General features: G+C 40.3%; 1 protein-coding gene across 1 annotated transcript in view; it reads left to right on the top strand.

Moving 5' to 3' along the window:
- The window catches only part of LOC137277912 (cubilin-like), a 35551-nt gene that overhangs the window by 2404 nt on the left and 14908 nt on the right, over positions 1-18239 (top strand). Inside the window, exons 2-13 of the mRNA XM_067809913.1 lie at positions 5375-5492; positions 6229-6353; positions 6758-6916; positions 8795-8888; positions 9392-9534; positions 10320-10448; positions 12173-12260; positions 12937-13058; positions 13956-14123; positions 14730-14811; positions 15793-15908; positions 16301-16441. Coding sequence (XP_067666014.1) covers positions 5375-5492; positions 6229-6353; positions 6758-6916; positions 8795-8888; positions 9392-9534; positions 10320-10448; positions 12173-12260; positions 12937-13058; positions 13956-14123; positions 14730-14811; positions 15793-15908; positions 16301-16441 — 1485 coding nt within the window. The remainder of the gene's footprint in view (positions 1-5374; positions 5493-6228; positions 6354-6757; positions 6917-8794; positions 8889-9391; positions 9535-10319; positions 10449-12172; positions 12261-12936; positions 13059-13955; positions 14124-14729; positions 14812-15792; positions 15909-16300; positions 16442-18239) is intronic.

Here is an 18239-nt window from a genome sequence, read left to right as displayed (position 1 = left end):
TTTTCGTTCACGGGATTCACGGTTCCACCCAACAGAATATCACATAGACTAAAGTGTACACGAAAATGATACTCGCACATGGTTAGATCAAATCATGGATGAAGATGGAACCAATGACGCTTATGGAACTTCCAACTCTCTGAATTTCAGGAGCTGAATATGGTGTGTCGGAGTCTTCACGTCGATTGTATTACGTCATTTTAACCTTGTCATTCTTAACTTTATTATCCAGTCGGGCACGTGAGAATGTATCATGCGCTTTGAAAATATTTACTACGTATGTAAACATGCAAGGTAAAATGGCGTTGTGAAACATGATTAGAAAGAGTTGCCGTGTTTCTTTCTCAATGTCCTATATGTGAGGGTGACCCTACATTAATTCTAATTAAGACTCATGACATAGTTTTCATGTTATGACTTACGCGTTGACTCTTTGGCATATCTGTAAATCACGTGTGTGAAACCTGTGTACGTGACATACAACTCCAAGGTGTTAAGAGAGTCTTGATATAATGTGACATGCGTTATGTGTCATACGTTAATCTTAATATTGTATTCTCTCTTTGATCCAGTATGATATTGTTCCCAGTCTTGATCATGTAAAACACCTTTCGAACATCACACTATTTACCTGTGTCTCGTAGAATGGTATTCATCAATAAATACCCGAGACTTGCAAGCCAAAGTATACTGAGGGTAAAAAGTAAGGAGATTTTCCAGGTTTCTTCACAAGCTTTGCGAAATAGAGCATGTAAAGAAACCTTGGAAAAAAATAAAGGAACACTTGCGCTTTCATGTGATCCCTTATTTTTTCCCTCAGTATATACTGAAGGAGCCTATCCATTACTTAAAGCAATAAAGTATTTAAAAACCAGCTGACACTGTTATAATGGAACGTAGTTATCTCGATTAAAACATTTGGATTGCAGCTCATCCAAGAACTATCGTTTTTAAATTTGTAAATATCTAGAAACTAGAGCGAAACCCCTTTAACATGAATTTCATTACTTGTATATTCCTTGAACTTCATTTCAGGTACATTGTACATACCTTGAAATTAATTACCTGATTGTATATTCCTTGAACCTGAAAGAATTATATTCCTTTAACTCCAATACCAGCACATATTTTTATCATATCTTCCTTACCTGTAAATACATGTACCTTTAACGTCAACGCCTGCATATGTATTTATATCTTGAACCCCATTACTCATTACATCTTTACCGATGTACATCTGACAGGCGGTAATGGTTATGGGATTAAATATCGAATAACTTCGATGATGTCTTCGGCAACGAATAATTCAGTTTGTTATCGAATCCTTGTGAAGCAGTTTTCCTTTCTTTACATATTTCAGTCTCTTACCATATTCCGTCACATCCATACTTAGGATATCGTTGTGCAAAGTAATCTTAGTGCTATGGTGTTCGTAACTCCCATACCGTAACATAGACTGTCGACTGGCGTAACGCTCTGGTTGTTTTGGAGAAAGGTACCCTGGCATGTACCCTGGCATGTACTCGAACCTACAGGACAAATCATGAGATTGAAGGATAGCTTTTATTTCGTACTGGGGAAACGTTGAAGCCGCGTCTCGTACTCTCCCCGTGGAAACTGTTGCTTGTGGTAATGATAACGCACCTAACGATCAATTTCGCTGTCGCCTGTAACAAAAACATGTCTGACATTATATGTAAAGGAAAGTAATTTTGTTTACATTTGAATTAAAAGCTATATTCTTCCCTATCCATTATTCATAGATTCATCTGAACATAATGTTTACGCTGTTTACCTTCAAAAGAAAAACAGGAGGTAGTGTATTCGATTCGATTGTACAAATACGACTATATCATGAGCTTGTGTGTGTTAGTTTTTGTCTTTTTTTTTTTTTTTTTTTTTTTTTTTTGACGCCACTCTTCGCAATAATACATCTGTATGACGGCGGTATGTACATAATCGAGTCTGAACCAGACAATCCAGTGACCGACTAGCGGTACGACGATAGAAATCACTAGAAGGAGAGCGTATCCTGCCGCGTCATAAACACATGCAAAGACAAGCCAGTCGTTCACCCGATACTGATCGGGAACACATGGTTCAAGTAAAATATGGCGTTATCTTTGTCACTGATGCAGCAAATTTTAAAATGTCCACCAATGTCTATGTTTAGCTTTGATCATGTACTACAGAGCATGAAACTGCTGACGCATTATGCCTTCAAGAGGTGGTACGTTGTGACTCATTGGGTTTGATAACATACTGAAGTCACTGAGCGTGAAATTGTCATCCGCAGACAAAGCGGCACAGATTTCGAGCTGGGCCATGGACCATCTGATACAGTTGTATGACAGATTATAATATACTTATTTCGAACATGCATATATTAATGTAATTCAAAGATGAGAGAGAAATATGAATTAGTGGCGACTCATTCTTCTCGTGTCAAACCACAATTTTACGTTTACACTTGGGTTTCTTATATATGCAACGCTGTCAGAACTTAGTTAAACGTTATTCATACTTGAGAACTCAAGTAAAGCGAGTTTCGAAATCCTTTGTTTGAAACTGCAAACTACAACTTTGAATAAAGAAATCTCATACATTTGATAAAATACTACCACACCAAACACAACTTCATATATCTGGAAGACCACGAATGATACAGAGAAAAATGTCTAATGCGAATTTGACGGGATCAATTGTTGTATCAAATTATGATCCATAAATATTATGATCTGTATTTTGTATATGTGTTTTAAATAAATAAATAAATAAATAAATAAATAAATAAGAATTGTTCATGACGTAGACTTTTTAAAGCTATTCTTTCTTGTAACGTAAAAGAAACACGCATGCATCTCCCATGCAAACTGACATGAACGACACTGCTTGACTTTAAAGCAAATATTACACCTCGACGGCTTTGAAAGGACTTTGTATATAGCACAGTCATTGTGACGGTCACGTTCTTCACTTTAAGGGGATCGGTGACAGGACAAGCTCTATTCTCCATATGTCGAGAATGCTTGTCGAATCAGGTCAATGTGCGGGGTCAGAGGTAACACAGTAACACTTTTCAGGGCTATTGCTGACGCCTAGTAACGCTGCTTGGGACCGCTGGAAACGCCTAGTAACACGAGGTCACTTAAAATGAGACTTTTCTTGTCATCTTCTTTGACTTGAGTTGATGAAGTCAAGCCCGTAACAAACAGGTGCACATTTTGTCAGTTACGTCAACAGGATGTTGGAGAGCGGCGGTGAAGGTTTTTTTTTCTCCATTTTACGACATTAAAGCATGGTTTCTGGTACGCCTATAGGCAATGAGGTGCGTTTTAGTGACTGCGCCTCCTCTCGCCTCCAGTGTTTATTAATGTTTTGATAATTTTTATGTTTTATCATAATGTTTGTCTCCCACAATTCTCTTTTGAATGGTTCGGTACATTTTACTCTTTTGAATGTTTGTAAATATCATTTGTGTGTACAGAAGTGAGACGTCGCTAAAGTATTGTGTCTTTGAAGACGAATGATGATGTACATGCACGTAATATCTTTGAATCTTTATATCAGGTTATTGCCAGTAAGTCAAGTTGTAAGATTTATTTTTCAACATATTTCGGCTTTGTGTTGACCGCTGAAAACCACAAACCATCCTCCATTGTCCAGAAAATCATATCCATTTTTAATTAGCCAGTGAAATACACGGAGATGTCATCCTCGATAATCTATGGAGCATACGTTACGATAAATCTCCACTATCGGAACATATACCCGGTAAGTATCGAGGATGGGTAGATGGGAGAAGTTATTAAACTTTAGAAATACTTAATGACATGCTCACAGTTCATGGACTGATTGGCGCGATGGGGGAAGCGTAAAGGTAAAGCGTTTCCTCATCACGCCGAAGTTCCGGGTTCGATTACCAACATCATACAACGTGTGAATCCATTTCTGGTGTTCTGGCGATATTGCTGGAATACTGCTAAAACCCGACTCACCCACTGACTCACTCACACACAACATACCTACTCCATAGACAGATTCCGTCAGTGATATTAACCCCGAATACCCCGAATACCCCGAATACCCCGATTATGTGGGTGGGGTATCAGAGTAGTTGTTTTTGAGTTGTTTAATGCCGCACTCTGGTACCAGTTACCAGTGGTTACATGGATACTGAGCCGCACTGTGTGTGTAGTATCATGTTACATGTATTACACTAATGGAGAGTTTTACCACTAGCCCTGAGGATAATGATACGCTGTCACGACAAAACACGGAAATTATTGTGTGAACAGAAGAGAGAAGGTATTCCGTGCCGTAAATTATAGTCAGATATATGCAGATAAAGTTGGTTGGTTTGTTGTTTAACGCCCCACATAGCAACATTGCAGCTATATGGCAACGGTCCATAAGTAATCGAGTCCTGACCACATAATCCAGTGATCAACATCATCGGTTTCGATCTTCGCAATCGAGATCCGATGACCTGTGTCAACCAAGCTGCAGATAAGGATAGGGGTCCAACAGCTTCAGATACATACACTAGCCTGTGTGCAGTCTACTACTCCAGGTATCCCAGCCAGTGATGCCGCTGCAATTATATTTCATTAAACCTACTTCTTATAGTATTTGGTGTTTTAACGTAACACTCGGTAATATTTCGTCCATGTAACGATGGTGTAGTAATAATATTATTTATATTCCTGTCTGGACCAGAAAAAAACCCGTAACCGACACCATGGACATAAATGACTAGACTTAGCACTGTATATCACGGGTGGGGCAGGATCGGCTTCCCTCTTCTCGAACACCTGGTATCATCACTTTTTCATAACGGTTCATAATCACAACTTAGCGCACAGTGACCATCACTGGATTGTCAGCTTCACACCCTATTTGTCTACAAACAGCATCATACAGCTGTAATACTGCTGAAAGAAATATCTGGTCATAATATAGTCACAATTGCACAATTAGACATGGAAAGAGATTTGTCGCTTCTATGGATTTGCACGAATGGGATACCATGACAAGTGTGTGACTACCGATCACTTTAGTTTCTCTTTACAAGGTTTTTTTATGCTATTTATATTAAAAAAGCCGGGTTCCCTCCAGCATCTGTAATTAACAGACTTGAACAGCCAGAGAAACGTAACTTTCGAAAAGATTAAATCTCCTCAATGTAAGCGTTAATGTTCACGTCCTCTATTTAAAAACTTCACAAAAAGTTGCGTTTCTTTTGCTATTCAGTATATTTGTATATTACTAAACTACTATCTCAATGACGTCTTCTTTATGGTCTTTATGGTAGAATACAATATCAATGCATGCGTGTAATACGTAATTCATTTTTTTCTTTACGATTTTACAGGATACAGTCAACGTGATGCATGCTGCATTCAATGTAACAACACTGATACTAAGGTATCCCGAAACATATGGACTGTGATATCTACCGAAAAATACCTCAACCCATTCTCCTACCCTGCGTGAGTACTGTACTTGATTTAACATTAGGGGCTGTCTGTTGCCAGGTGTCCGCCAGGGTTCTGTTTCTACTCACTAGCTGTTACTCCTCTTCTCTTACGGCCCCTCTGTGACGATTGTAATGTTTGCAGTTGCAAGTCCGTGAGGTAATCGCTTTTTGTAAATCAAGAGGAGGAATGTAACAACTTTCAAGCCCTTTGTAAAGATTTCGAAAGGTTCTGTGACAGACCCCTTGTGAGAATTTCCACACCTGACTCACCAGTGTTTGATGTGTCTGTCTTATCCCATCTTGTAAGAAGTTGAACAATTTACCTGTTTTGTGATCTTTTGTGACACATCGAACAGGCTACGCCCACCCTTTTAAGAAGAACCGAGGTGGTGAGGTGGTCTTGTGGTTAAAGGGTTCGCTCATCACGGCGAAGTTTCGGGTTCGATTCCCCACATGGATACAATGTTTGAAACCCGTTTCTGGTGGTGGTGGTGTTCACCATAGTTTCTCTGGTTGAACTTACAGATATAGAATGTAACAGTGAATTGTATGTGTCCGACTTATGGAACTTTGATAATATCAGATATCGTGGACAGCTTTCTATGTTTTAGACCAGAACCAAACCCCACTTCTCTAGCAGTTCCTGAGTTAAATGAGAACATGTGATCGTATTTTATGGTAACCAGGTTGTCTGTTTCCGGAGTACGGCGTAAAACAACTTTCAACAACTCATTCCCTCTCTGTTTCAGCAACACAACCTGTGATTTCAGCTTGTCTCCTCAACACTCAACTGACATACTCCACATCAAGACTTCGAGATTCCACTTGGAGGACAGCATCGGTTGTCACGACGAGTATATCGAGATATTAACGGGTAGGAAACGTAGCATTACCAAGAAGCAAATGTGGCCAAATTGAATAATACACACGTATACTGTTTACCGGTATGTATGCAAACAAGTCGAAGAGAGTTATAAAAAATCGGAATGGAACAGAAATGAAACGTGGAGGTATTGTCTAATTGTTCCCTTTCAGCAGTTGCAGAGACATAGCAGTCAGTGCGGACGTAGGTAAGCGCCCAGGTCGAAAGTGAGCGACTCGTGTTTTATGCCGCTGTTAGCAATATTCCAGCAATAATCCAGCAATATCGGGACACCAGAAACGGGTTTAACACATTCACCCCTTGTGGGTAACCCGGGTCTGTGGCGAAACAAGCAAACGCTTTAACGACTAGGCTATCCTACAGCTGCTGGTTTAAATGGGCATTGTGTATTGCAGAAAACTATCCGCTTACATCAGGCAACCGGGTCTCTCTTGGGCGATGGTGTGGACAGTCGTATGCCAAGTCTCTTTACATCAAAGGACCCGTGAAGATCCGATACAAGGCTGGGATAGAGACCTCGCTGGACTTTACGATAGAAGTCACTGCTCATGAAGGTAAGCTCGCTGAACAGTCGTGTTATTTCAGAATCAGTTGGTTCTTGTTCATCCTCGATACCTCCAGGGTATACGTTCCGATAACCCTCCACTATATAACACTCCACACTCCACACTCCACACTCCACACTCCACTACTACGTATACCCTGGAGATATCGAGGATGGTTCTTGCTTGGAATAGGTCCAAGTGGTGAAATCCGGTACTGTATCCGGTTTCAGGGACTCACTGTATTCCAACGGCGACTTGTGTTGCTGATTGCACCAAACACGGGTCTTGTGTCATTGTTGACAAGGCTTCTCTTATAACGGACGTATTCCTTCCCGCAGCGTGAGACATCTTTACAAATATAAAACTTCTTTACAAATACAATACTTGTTTACGAATATAATACGTCTTTACAAATACAGTACTCCTTTATGAATGTAATAATTCTTTACAAACATAATACCTCTTTATAAATATAATACCTCTTTATAAATATAATACTTCTTCACAAATATAACACTTCTCAAATATAATACTTCTTCACAAAAACAATACATCTTTACAAATATAATACCCCTTCATACATATAATACTTCTTTACAAATATAATAGTTTTTTTACAAACACAATACCTCTTTACAAATACAATACCTCGTTTCGAGTGTAATGCTTCTTCAAGAATGTACAATTAATCTTTACAAGTACAATACCTCTTTATAAATATAATTTTTCTGTACAAATGCAATACCTCTTTACAAATGCAGTACCTCTTTAGAAATATAATACTTCTTCACGAATACTTTTTAACAAATCTAATACTTCTTTACAAATATCGTTTTGGTTCGTTATTACTGTAGTTCGTTACACACATTTAAGATATACGAAAACGTTCTAGCCGTTGTTGTAAATTTAGTTTTGGCCGGTAGCGTAGCCTCATGGTTAAAGCGTTCGCTCGTCACTCCGCAGACCCGGGTTCGATTTCTCCACATGGGTACAACGTGTGAAGCCCATTCCCTGTCCTATCCCTGCCGTGATATTGCAGGAGCATTTTAAAAAGTGGTGTAAAACTCAACTCAACTCACTCACTCACTCACTCACTCACTCACTCACTCACTCACTCTAAACGTAGTTTTATTTCTAAATCTGTAAATTTGAATTAGAGGGATGCTTTCTGAAGCCCGACATTTCTTGGAAAGTTTATTGAGTTTCTTGCTGGAGTATGTTCGTAGGTACGTAAGTACACATTCTTGTAGCTTTGAGGTTTGAGCTCAACTGGGATCCGAACCCACACCCTCAGACTTAGGCACCATTTCGGGGCATGCAACGTCAACGATCGAATCCATTCAAGCACCGCAACGTTCACAAACACGGAAGCCTGACAACTGTAGACTAGATCACGTATTCCGTGTACCCCCTGACAAGTGTAAATTGGATGTCGAAAATGCCCTTTTAGCTGTGGGCGAGGTTAGGTGTTCGCCAGTCGGTGCCGTTTTCACACTGTGACGTGTAACCGGGTGCTAGCTTCAGTGCGCGTCCCAAATAGTTTTGGAATTCATACTGGAAACGAAATCGCAATAATGTTTTCACTTTACTTGCCAGTAATATACGGCATGGTATGTCAATGAGCATGTCATAATCATTAGTTTAGAGTAATGTACAGACATATGGCTATAGAAATGCCCATATTCACCATACCTCGTCCAGTTTGGCATGGACATAGTGATATAGAGAGCTAATGTACTACACATCGTTCACTTACTGACTGACTGACCGGCGGACTCTCACACTCATCGACTCTCACACTCACTTTCTCTCACACTCACCTACTCACAAGGTCGATGTGACTTTACTGTAAGCTAAAAAAACTATACATTCATTTTATCGTTACAGAAAGCTACTACGAAAAGGAGCTGAGAGAGACTATTTTAGTGGGTCAAGTCCCTATGTATATATACTCCCTGGGGTATCCTTCATCCTATACTGAGTAAGTATACACGGCAACACTTACACTGATAGCTCTACCTGTTGCTTTTGTCAAGATTAACCCGTGATTGAAATTCAGTAACCCATGCTTGTCGTAATATACGACCGGGTGGTCGGGCTCGCTGACATTGGTAAGACATGTCATCGTAACCCAGACGCGTAGATCGATGCTGATGCTGTTGATCACTGGATTATCTGATCCAGACTCGATTATTTACGGACAATTTTTCAGGAGGTAAACACATTGTGTTGGAACATCAGAAGTATACAACGAAAATACAACTACGCTTTCAGGCTTAAATCATATTTAGAGTAATTATAATTTCGTTAATTATCTCTGATTTTCAAAGACAATATGTTTTTCTCCTAACTATAACTAAACAGCATAAATAGCTAATAGAATATACTCTCGCCTATATACTTTGTCACAGAGCCTTGGAATACGCGTGTCTGCATTGAACTTTTATCAGTGTTGGATTAACCCCACTTGTTTCCCATCGACAGTAACCTGAAGATGACGTGGCTACTGCAACCGCAGGATCCGGGTCAGCAGGTGAATGTCGAGGCGATGGAGTTTAGCCTGGAACCGCCAGATGACAGTGGGAGATGTCAGTTCGACAACCTAACCCTCAAGTCAGAGGCACATGGTAAGTTGATTACATGAGTGCATTATCTATTTAGTTATCACTGCTGATCCGTAATTTATACGTTTTAAGTGACCACCACTTTTTTGTTATTTCTGGACCATGTATTTTTATTCATGTTTATATTTTATACTTACTACTAATACCTAATGTAATTCAAGCCGCGAAGTCCCCTGTCTTCAGCATCCTAAACTTGTTGTCAGAGGCGGTTAACGGGATAGTGTCGTCCGGCTTAATGACTTGATTGACACATGTCATATCCCAGTTGCGTTGATTGATGTTTATGATGGTAGTCACTGGATTTTCTGGTCTACATTCAATTTATCTTACAGCATGGAGGAAGTAACAGTATAAAGTGGCTTTTTATTTTCCCTTTTCCCTAATGATTAAACTCGTGTCTATAACAGTCCAAATATAACAGAAATATTATTAAGGTGAAGAAAAGCATATATTTGTCTATTAGTTTATAGGTATGATAGAAATGAACCCTTTAATTATGTTTTTGACTTTCTGTCACATAAAAATGTATTGTTGTCTACCACGAAGATCTGGGTTAGAATTGATCCTATAGCCCATGCTTGTCGTAAGAGGCAACTAAAGGGCTCGGATGTTCAGGCTCGCTGACTTGGGTTACTCACGTCATCATATCCCAGTTAGATCAATGCTCATGCTGTTGGTCACTGGATCTTCTGGACCAGACTCGATTATTTACAGACCGCCACCATGTAGCTTGGAATATTGCAGAGTGCGACGTAAAACTGAACTCACTCATTCACTCACTGTTTCAGAGGCTGCCTGGTGCGGGTCTACCGGACAGAGGTTCTTTTCAGGCAAAAGTTATGTTCAGGCTACACTTAACACTGATCGCACAAAGGAGGATACTGGTTTCTTTCTTCGAGTGTACAGCACACATACACGTGAGTACGCATCATAACAACACGTAAACATCGGGGTTAAAATTAGCTTGGGGAATTGGTTAAATTCTCATAATTGATGGTTGGTTGATTGCAACTGATCAATCATCGAAAATAATTGGTTAGCGTCGTTTATCAAATTTTACTGGTTATGTTTGTTAATGCACCAAACATAAAGAATAATATGAAGTGCTTTCGGTTTTTTTGTTGCAGATTGCAGGTGAATAGTATACAGTCAGGCCGCGTTAGTCCGAACACTTCTGTTTTTCATAAAAAATGTATAAGGGACATTACTTTAATGAACACTTTATGATAAATTCAGCCATGACTTGGATCGATCTTGCAATACTTATTACATGAAATATAACAGACAAAACCAACCTTGTGAAAAATATTGTCAACGCAAACAAGCGTTTCAAAATTGTTTTTGTTCGATTTTGAGAAAACATTATCGATTACTTAGTCATTTAATCATTGCGACTAATCTTCGATTATATATATGCATTATTCGGACCACCACTGGTTAAAATTAATCTTCAGCAGCGCATGATTATGTTAAAAGACGACTAAGGGGATCGATCGGGTGGTCTGACTTGTTGACACAGTTTACACATGTCATCGTATCCCAGTTGCGCAGATCGCTGCTGATCACTGGATGGTCCAGAATCAATTATTTACTGTCTCCACACAAGTGGAACATTGCTGAACAACAGTTTTCTGTCCCAATATACACAATATAAACAGCAGTAGCAAACCTCTCCCAAACAAAGACAGTCGTAGGGTGATGATCGTATGGTCATTCAGGGCACAGATCTGTCTGTCTACAAGCCTCTAAGATGTGCATGAAAAATGTTGTTAGTGTTCCACAACATTTCCAGAACTGGCGTGGAATCGACTCCCCAAGTGCCCACTGCAGAGACATATTTACTATGTGACTATTGTAAGCCTTTTTCAGAAGCATGGGCGTAACTACCATTATTAAAAAAAGACACCTGGCTTAAACATGATTGTCGCTAGAAAGGTTGGGCAAGCACTCAATACTATTCTAAATATGAACCTTTGCAACCTATTGAGCTCACACGAAACAAAATTGGCTTGCTACGCTCTTGAAAAGAATGGAAACTACGAATTCGTAGAACGGGCCCATAAACCTACGTATGTTCGCAAAATACTATATGAGGGAGCGGTTATTTTGAGTTGGATAACTCGTCTCCAGTCCCTTTCGCATTTGTGAATAAATATTTTTAAATCGAGTACTATATGAATCATTTGAAACAGACTATCTGATTGTATTTCATAATGCTTTAAATGACGGGATAATCGTATTTAAGAATCAGATCCAGGTTTCTATGGTTACTTGGTGATATAATCTGATCATCTGCGTCGTGATGGTAAGGGCGCTTTTTTGGATGAGGAACATAGGCCGTGTTCCACAGAGCGACTTTGACCAACATAACCACGTGGATGAACGAGATTAGTTCACACATTGTACCCATGTGGGGAATCGCACCCGGTCTTCGGCTGGAGGAGCTAACGCTTTAACCACTAGGCTACCACACCGCCCCTCCACGTGGGTGAAGTACTAACAACACGGCTACCATTTCAGAACACCAGCTTTAGCTGAAATTGTAATGATTGAAAACTATCTGGTAAATGATAAATCATTATATGTATTTGTCATCACCGATTCATAATGTATATTCAGTATATCGCCTCATATCCCCCAGAAAACACCCACTGTAACGGGAGCCGTATCCGGGTGCTACCAGCTCACCCCACCGCAGAGCTGCTGTCTCTGATGGAAGGCGAAAACAGGTATGTTGTTGTGACAGTGCCGAGAATCTCTTAAAACGGTGTCCGTCAGACTGTTAGACTTGCCACAATTTATGTTGCAACTAACAAACAATGACCCTTTTGAAAAATATGTTGTTTCCATTATCTTGTCATTCTCTTTCGCCTCTACGCCCTAAGAGACCGTACCATTACCCTTCAAGGGTTCGAATCACTGTATGGACAATACTATTTAAAACCAAAAAAACAAAAAACAAAAACAAAACAAAAAAAACCCCAAAAAAAACCCCAAAAAAAAAAAAAAAAAAAAAAAAAAAACTTCTGCATTTTATGCAATGGGTGTAGCAGTAACATTTTCCAAAATATTCATTTCATCAAATATTTCGTTCAACGTTGATTATTATTATATGTTAATCATGAATCGATAAAACAAGATGTGATTGCAAATGTCTAGATTTCTTTTTTTTTTGCATAAAAATTATTGTCCAATCAATGATACGAACCCGTGTGCTTTCTTCGATGATCCCAACTTCAGTCTAGGCTGATTAGGCGAGTGGAGATTGATTTTTTCACCTCCAAAAATATAATTATTCAGAGCACCTTTTTGACTCTGTATTTTTCAATGTTTGTTTTTAATATAAGATACTTCTGGTGCAACGTGTCAGTTTAGTGCTCCCTGAGTATGTACTGATTGTTTCAGAATGATGGAATGTTCGTGGATTATACAAGCGCAAACTCAGGATGAGATGATCGTACTGGAGACTGTATCCTGGGATAGTGATGTGCTCTCTTGTGCTGACACCCCTTTCCAGATATTTGATGGTATTTTTTACATTGGTATCCATATACTACATATGCAATATCCATACGATATGTATGCAATAGTTACGTCCTATAGGGCTGACCAGTTCAGACATTCGATTGATATATTAACCTGAAATCAACGGTTGTGGAGTTGTATAGCGATTAAAAGGACTACTAAATTTAGTTCGAATGATTTGGCCTGAATCATGTCAATCAGGGTCCGATCCACAAAACGTTCGCGCTACGAGATTCGCATGATACACTATAGTGAGTCAGTGAGTGAGTTAGTGAGTTTAGTTTTACGCCACATTCAGCAATATTCCAGTTTTATGGCGGCGATCTGTAAATAATCGAGTCTGGACCAGACAATTCAGTGATCAGCAACATAAGCATCGATCTGGGAACCGATGAAATGTGTCAACCAAGTCAGCGAGCCTTACCACCCGATCCCGTTAGTCGCCACTTACGACAAGCATAGTCGCCTTTTATGGCAGACATGGGTTGGTGAAGGCCTATTCTACCCCGGACCTTCACGGGTCTGATACAGTGTAGAGTTTCGACAGGTCGTAACGTTACGCATTCTTTGTAGACTGGGACCTAGCTCTCTAAGTATGATCGTAAGTGGCGTAGTTTATGGTATTATAATTGAAATGAAGACATAGCTAAAATCTCCATATATCACTCCAGTGTAGTGAGTGAGTTTGGTACATATCATGTGTATATAATGTGCCATATCTGATGCTTAAATAGATAGAATACTTTTAAACATTTGTGTCAACTGACTCACCCGACCCGTTATTGTTTCTGACGTTAAGCTGACAGGCCGTGGCACAAATAACAACTGCGCAGCTATCACTTGGCTAAACCTTTCTTACAATAAAACATCGTTTATTCAATGAATTGATTACGTTACAGGCAGTGACGACAAGGGGAACCCACTCGTGACAAGCTGCGGGGGAGTCCGGCCCTTCGGGTTTGTCCGCACGTCCGGAAACTCGGCGTACATCAGCTCCAAGGTGAAGGTGTTGAACCACAATAGAATAAAGGAAGGATTCAGGATCAAATATTACTCCACACATAAATGTAAGTGAACAGCAAGTTGCTGTGTATATTCATATACTCAGTGTAATGGTCCGCAACACCTGTGGATTTGAGGGTGTTCGTCTCTTTTTAAATGTCCGAATCAAACAGTGTTACCATAGAGCTAAAAGATCTCAAAGTCTACTACAAGTGGCTGACGTTATGAGCCTTTTCTGGTTCCCAGAGCCTAATCTTGATGTAGTCACCTCTACAGCCGGTCAACGGGGCTCCACAGGGGGAGTTTGGAGCAGGGAATGTTGAGCCTCTAAAGGGGAGGTTTCAGGGATAAAGTGAAGAGCATTCAGAGCAGAAAATGCTGGTACCACCAAACGTGCTATCTGTAACACCAATGATTTATTTCAGACCTCTTCTGTCGTTTGTGTTCACCTCAACATGTAATCAAGAACATGGTTGAATCTCAAGATTGCCTTTTTAACGTAAAGTGATTTTATCAACAGATGGAATGAGTCAGGAATATGAGCCTTACCAGAGACTTACTAGAAACACAGAAACAATAATTACCTTCTCAACTACCTCAATATTGGACAACTAACATCACCAGGGCCATGAAGTAGCCACACAGCAGTAAACGTTGATATTTATTTACAGATTTCTTTGTGGAATATCATATGGAAGCTGTCACTGCTCGCTCGTTTGTCTGGGTTCCGTCTATGGGTACGGATGTCCACAGGTGAGTGCTCAGATGCCTCACAGAGCATTCCCCTTATTTCTGTGCGACACGTCTCCTCTTCAGTTTGACCTCTCCTCGACAGATAACATGTGTATCTTTGCATCCTCTCTAAAGCCTGACTCTAATACATAAAAGTTATTATGTAACCATTCAGTTTACATATCAACACGTCACAATCCATCATGTCCACCATGGACAGTGTTGTGGGCGAAATTGCTTTCTGTCATTTGGAAGTCCACCATATAGCTGGAATATTGCTGACATAGCACAATTGGAAAAAAATCGTCGTGACACGAGAGCGTGATATGGATAAGAAACTCTGAAATCGTGGAAAAAGTAGTCGTTTACCATGTTGGTGGAACGCCCGACGTTGCAACTGACCAACAAAATGAAAGATAATCAAGGACACCAACTGTCGAGAAAATATTTCTGGTCAATCGGCAAACATCGTCCCTTTCCGAAACCACAGAGAATAATCCTTTTATAAAACGTCGATAGTGTGACAATGTGTGATCAGAATGATCTCAGTCCGACCAAAGGGGCGCAACTCTGCAGTCCACGCCCCTTTGTTACATTGGTTCGTTTGGTGTTTAACGCCGCAATCAGCAAAATTCCAGCTATATGACAACGGTCTATAAATATTTGTGTCTGGACCAGTGAATACATTGATCAACATCGATCATGAACGTCGATCTACACAACTGGGAACCGATGTCAACCAAGTCAGCAAGCCTGACCATCCTATCCCGATAGTTAGGTGCTACGACAAGCATGGGCTACTGAAGACCATCTATAACCCGTTCTTCACGTGTTCCATGTAACGTGAAACATGCACATAATACTGAGCCTTGAGACTTAGTGTACTCACGTTACATGTTCCTTTCGAAAGAGAAAGACATATCTTTTGATTAGGACAATGAACATGTTATCAACGGATGATTCAATTAAGAATTGTTGCGTTAATGTTCTATGTACTTGAAGACCGGTGATCAACGTAAGAGCGAACGTGGCCGAGCGATGTATCCGCGTCGAGGCTCAAGATAAATGGCGACACCAGATGCAGATGTCGTATACGGAACTCATAGATGTTTATGACGGTATGACTTTTCAAAGCTATTACACATGAAATATTCACAGTTCAATGTCCCGATAAATGGTATATCACGTAATGCATTTTGTACGCGAGTGAGTGTAGTTTTACAATTATTCAAGCAATATCAGGTAAGGGGGACACCAGAATTGGGCTTCACACACTGTTACTATGTTGGGAATCGAACCCGGTCCTCGGCTTGATGAGTGAATGAATTAACAACCATGCTTCCCCACTGCACCCTGGTCTGTGTAGGGTTGATGAAGGTTGGATATTCTATATAGCCGGAAGGTATTATTCAAACCCAAGCATTGGATACATTTTCACACATAGGCCCAATGGCTGGAAGGAAAGGTTGATTTGATCAAAATTATCTTTTAACTATTTCCGATTCAACAGGTACTAACGAAGGAGCCCGCCTCACTGGCGTTTGTTTAATACACGACACCCCTGCTATTTCCGGGACTGGGTCCACGCTGAGAATCAAAGTCAAGACACCAGTAGAGAATGGTGGCTTCTGGCTTGTCATCGACACCACACGTAAGTCCCCACAGAGACGATACTCATAGTAGCTGTGATGGTACACCACATGTAAGTCCTAGTAGGACGCCACACGTAGTACCTGTGATGTGATACCATACCGTGTGCCTGTGGTGAGACACCACACGTAAGTCCTAGCTTTGATGAGACACCAAATGTTAGTCTGTATAACGCTGATGAGACGCCACACTTTAGTCCTATTAGAGACACGACACTTACATCTGTGTAGCATTGATGGCTAGTAGAGACACCACACTTACATCTGTGTAGCATTGATGACTAGTAGAGACACCACACGTAAGTCATACAATGTATAGCTTTGATGACTAGTAGAGACACCACGCATAAATCGGTATAGCTTTGATGGCTATTAGCGACACCACACGTAAGTCTGTATAGCTTTGGTGGCTAGTAGAGACACCACACGTAAGTCTGTATAGCTTTGATGACTAGTAGAGACACCACACATAAATCGGTATAGCTTTGATGGCTATTAGCGACACCACACGTAAGTCTGTATAGCTTTGATGGCTAGTAGAGACACTACACGTAAGTCTGTATAGCTTTGATGACTAGTAGAGACACCACACGTAAGTCTGTATAGCTTTGATGGCTAGTAGAGACACCACACGTAAGTCTGTATTGCTTTGATGGCTAGTAGAGACACCACACGTAAGTCTGTATAGCTTTGATGACTAGTAGAGACACCACTCGTAAGTCTGTATAGCCTTAATGACTAGTAGAGACACCACACATAAATCTGTATAGCTTTGATGGCTAGTAGAGACACCACACTTAAATCGGTATAGCTTTGATGGCTAGTAGAGACACCACACTTAAATCTGTGTAGCATTGATGGCTAGTAGAGACACCACACGTAAGTCTGTATAGCTTTGATGGCTAAAAGAGACACCACACGTAAGTCTGTATAGCTTTGATGGCTAGTAGAGACACCACGCGTAAGTCTGTATAGCTTTAATGACTAGTAGAGACACCACACATAAATCGGTATAGCTTTGATGGCTAGTAGAGACACCACACATAAATCTGTGTAGCTTTGATGGCTAGTAGAGACACTACACGTAAATCTGTATAGCTTTGATGGCTAGTAGAGACACCACACGTAAATCTGTGTAGCATTGATGGCTAGTAGAGACACCACACGTAAGTCTGTATAGCTTTGATGACTAGTAGAGACACCACTCGTAAGTCTGTATAGCCTTAATGACTAGTAGAGACACCACACATAAATCTGTATAGCTTTGATGGCTAGTAGAGACACCACACTTAAATCGGTATAGCTTTGATGGCTAGTAGAGACACCACACTTAAATCTGTGTAGCATTGATGGCTAGTAGAGACACCACACGTAAGTCTGTATAGCTTTGATGGCTAAAAGAGACACCACACGTAAGTCTGTATAGCTTTGATGGCTAGTAGAGACACCACGCGTAAGTCTGTATAGCTTTAATGACTAGTAGAGACACCACACATAAATCGGTATAGCTTTGATGGCTAGTAGAGACACCACACATAAATCTGTGTAGCTTTGATGGCTAGTAGAGACACTACACGTAAATCTGTATAGCTTTGATGGCTAGTAAAGACACCACACGTAAATCTGTGTAGCATTGATGGCTAGTAGAGACACCACACGTAAGTCTGTGTAGCTTTGATGGCTAGTAGAGACACCACACGTAAGTCTGTATAGCTTTGATGGCTAGTAGAGACACCACACGTAAGTCTGTATAGCTTTGAAGACTAGCACTGAAGTAACAATGTAGAACAGCCTGTATAA

This window comes from Haliotis asinina, chromosome 3 (genome assembly GCF_037392515.1).
Source record: "Haliotis asinina isolate JCU_RB_2024 chromosome 3, JCU_Hal_asi_v2, whole genome shotgun sequence".
Classification (NCBI taxonomy): Eukaryota; Metazoa; Mollusca; class Gastropoda; order Lepetellida; family Haliotidae; genus Haliotis; species Haliotis asinina.
Note: the sequence above shows the minus strand (reverse complement) of the source record. Positions and strands in the feature narration are given on the sequence as shown.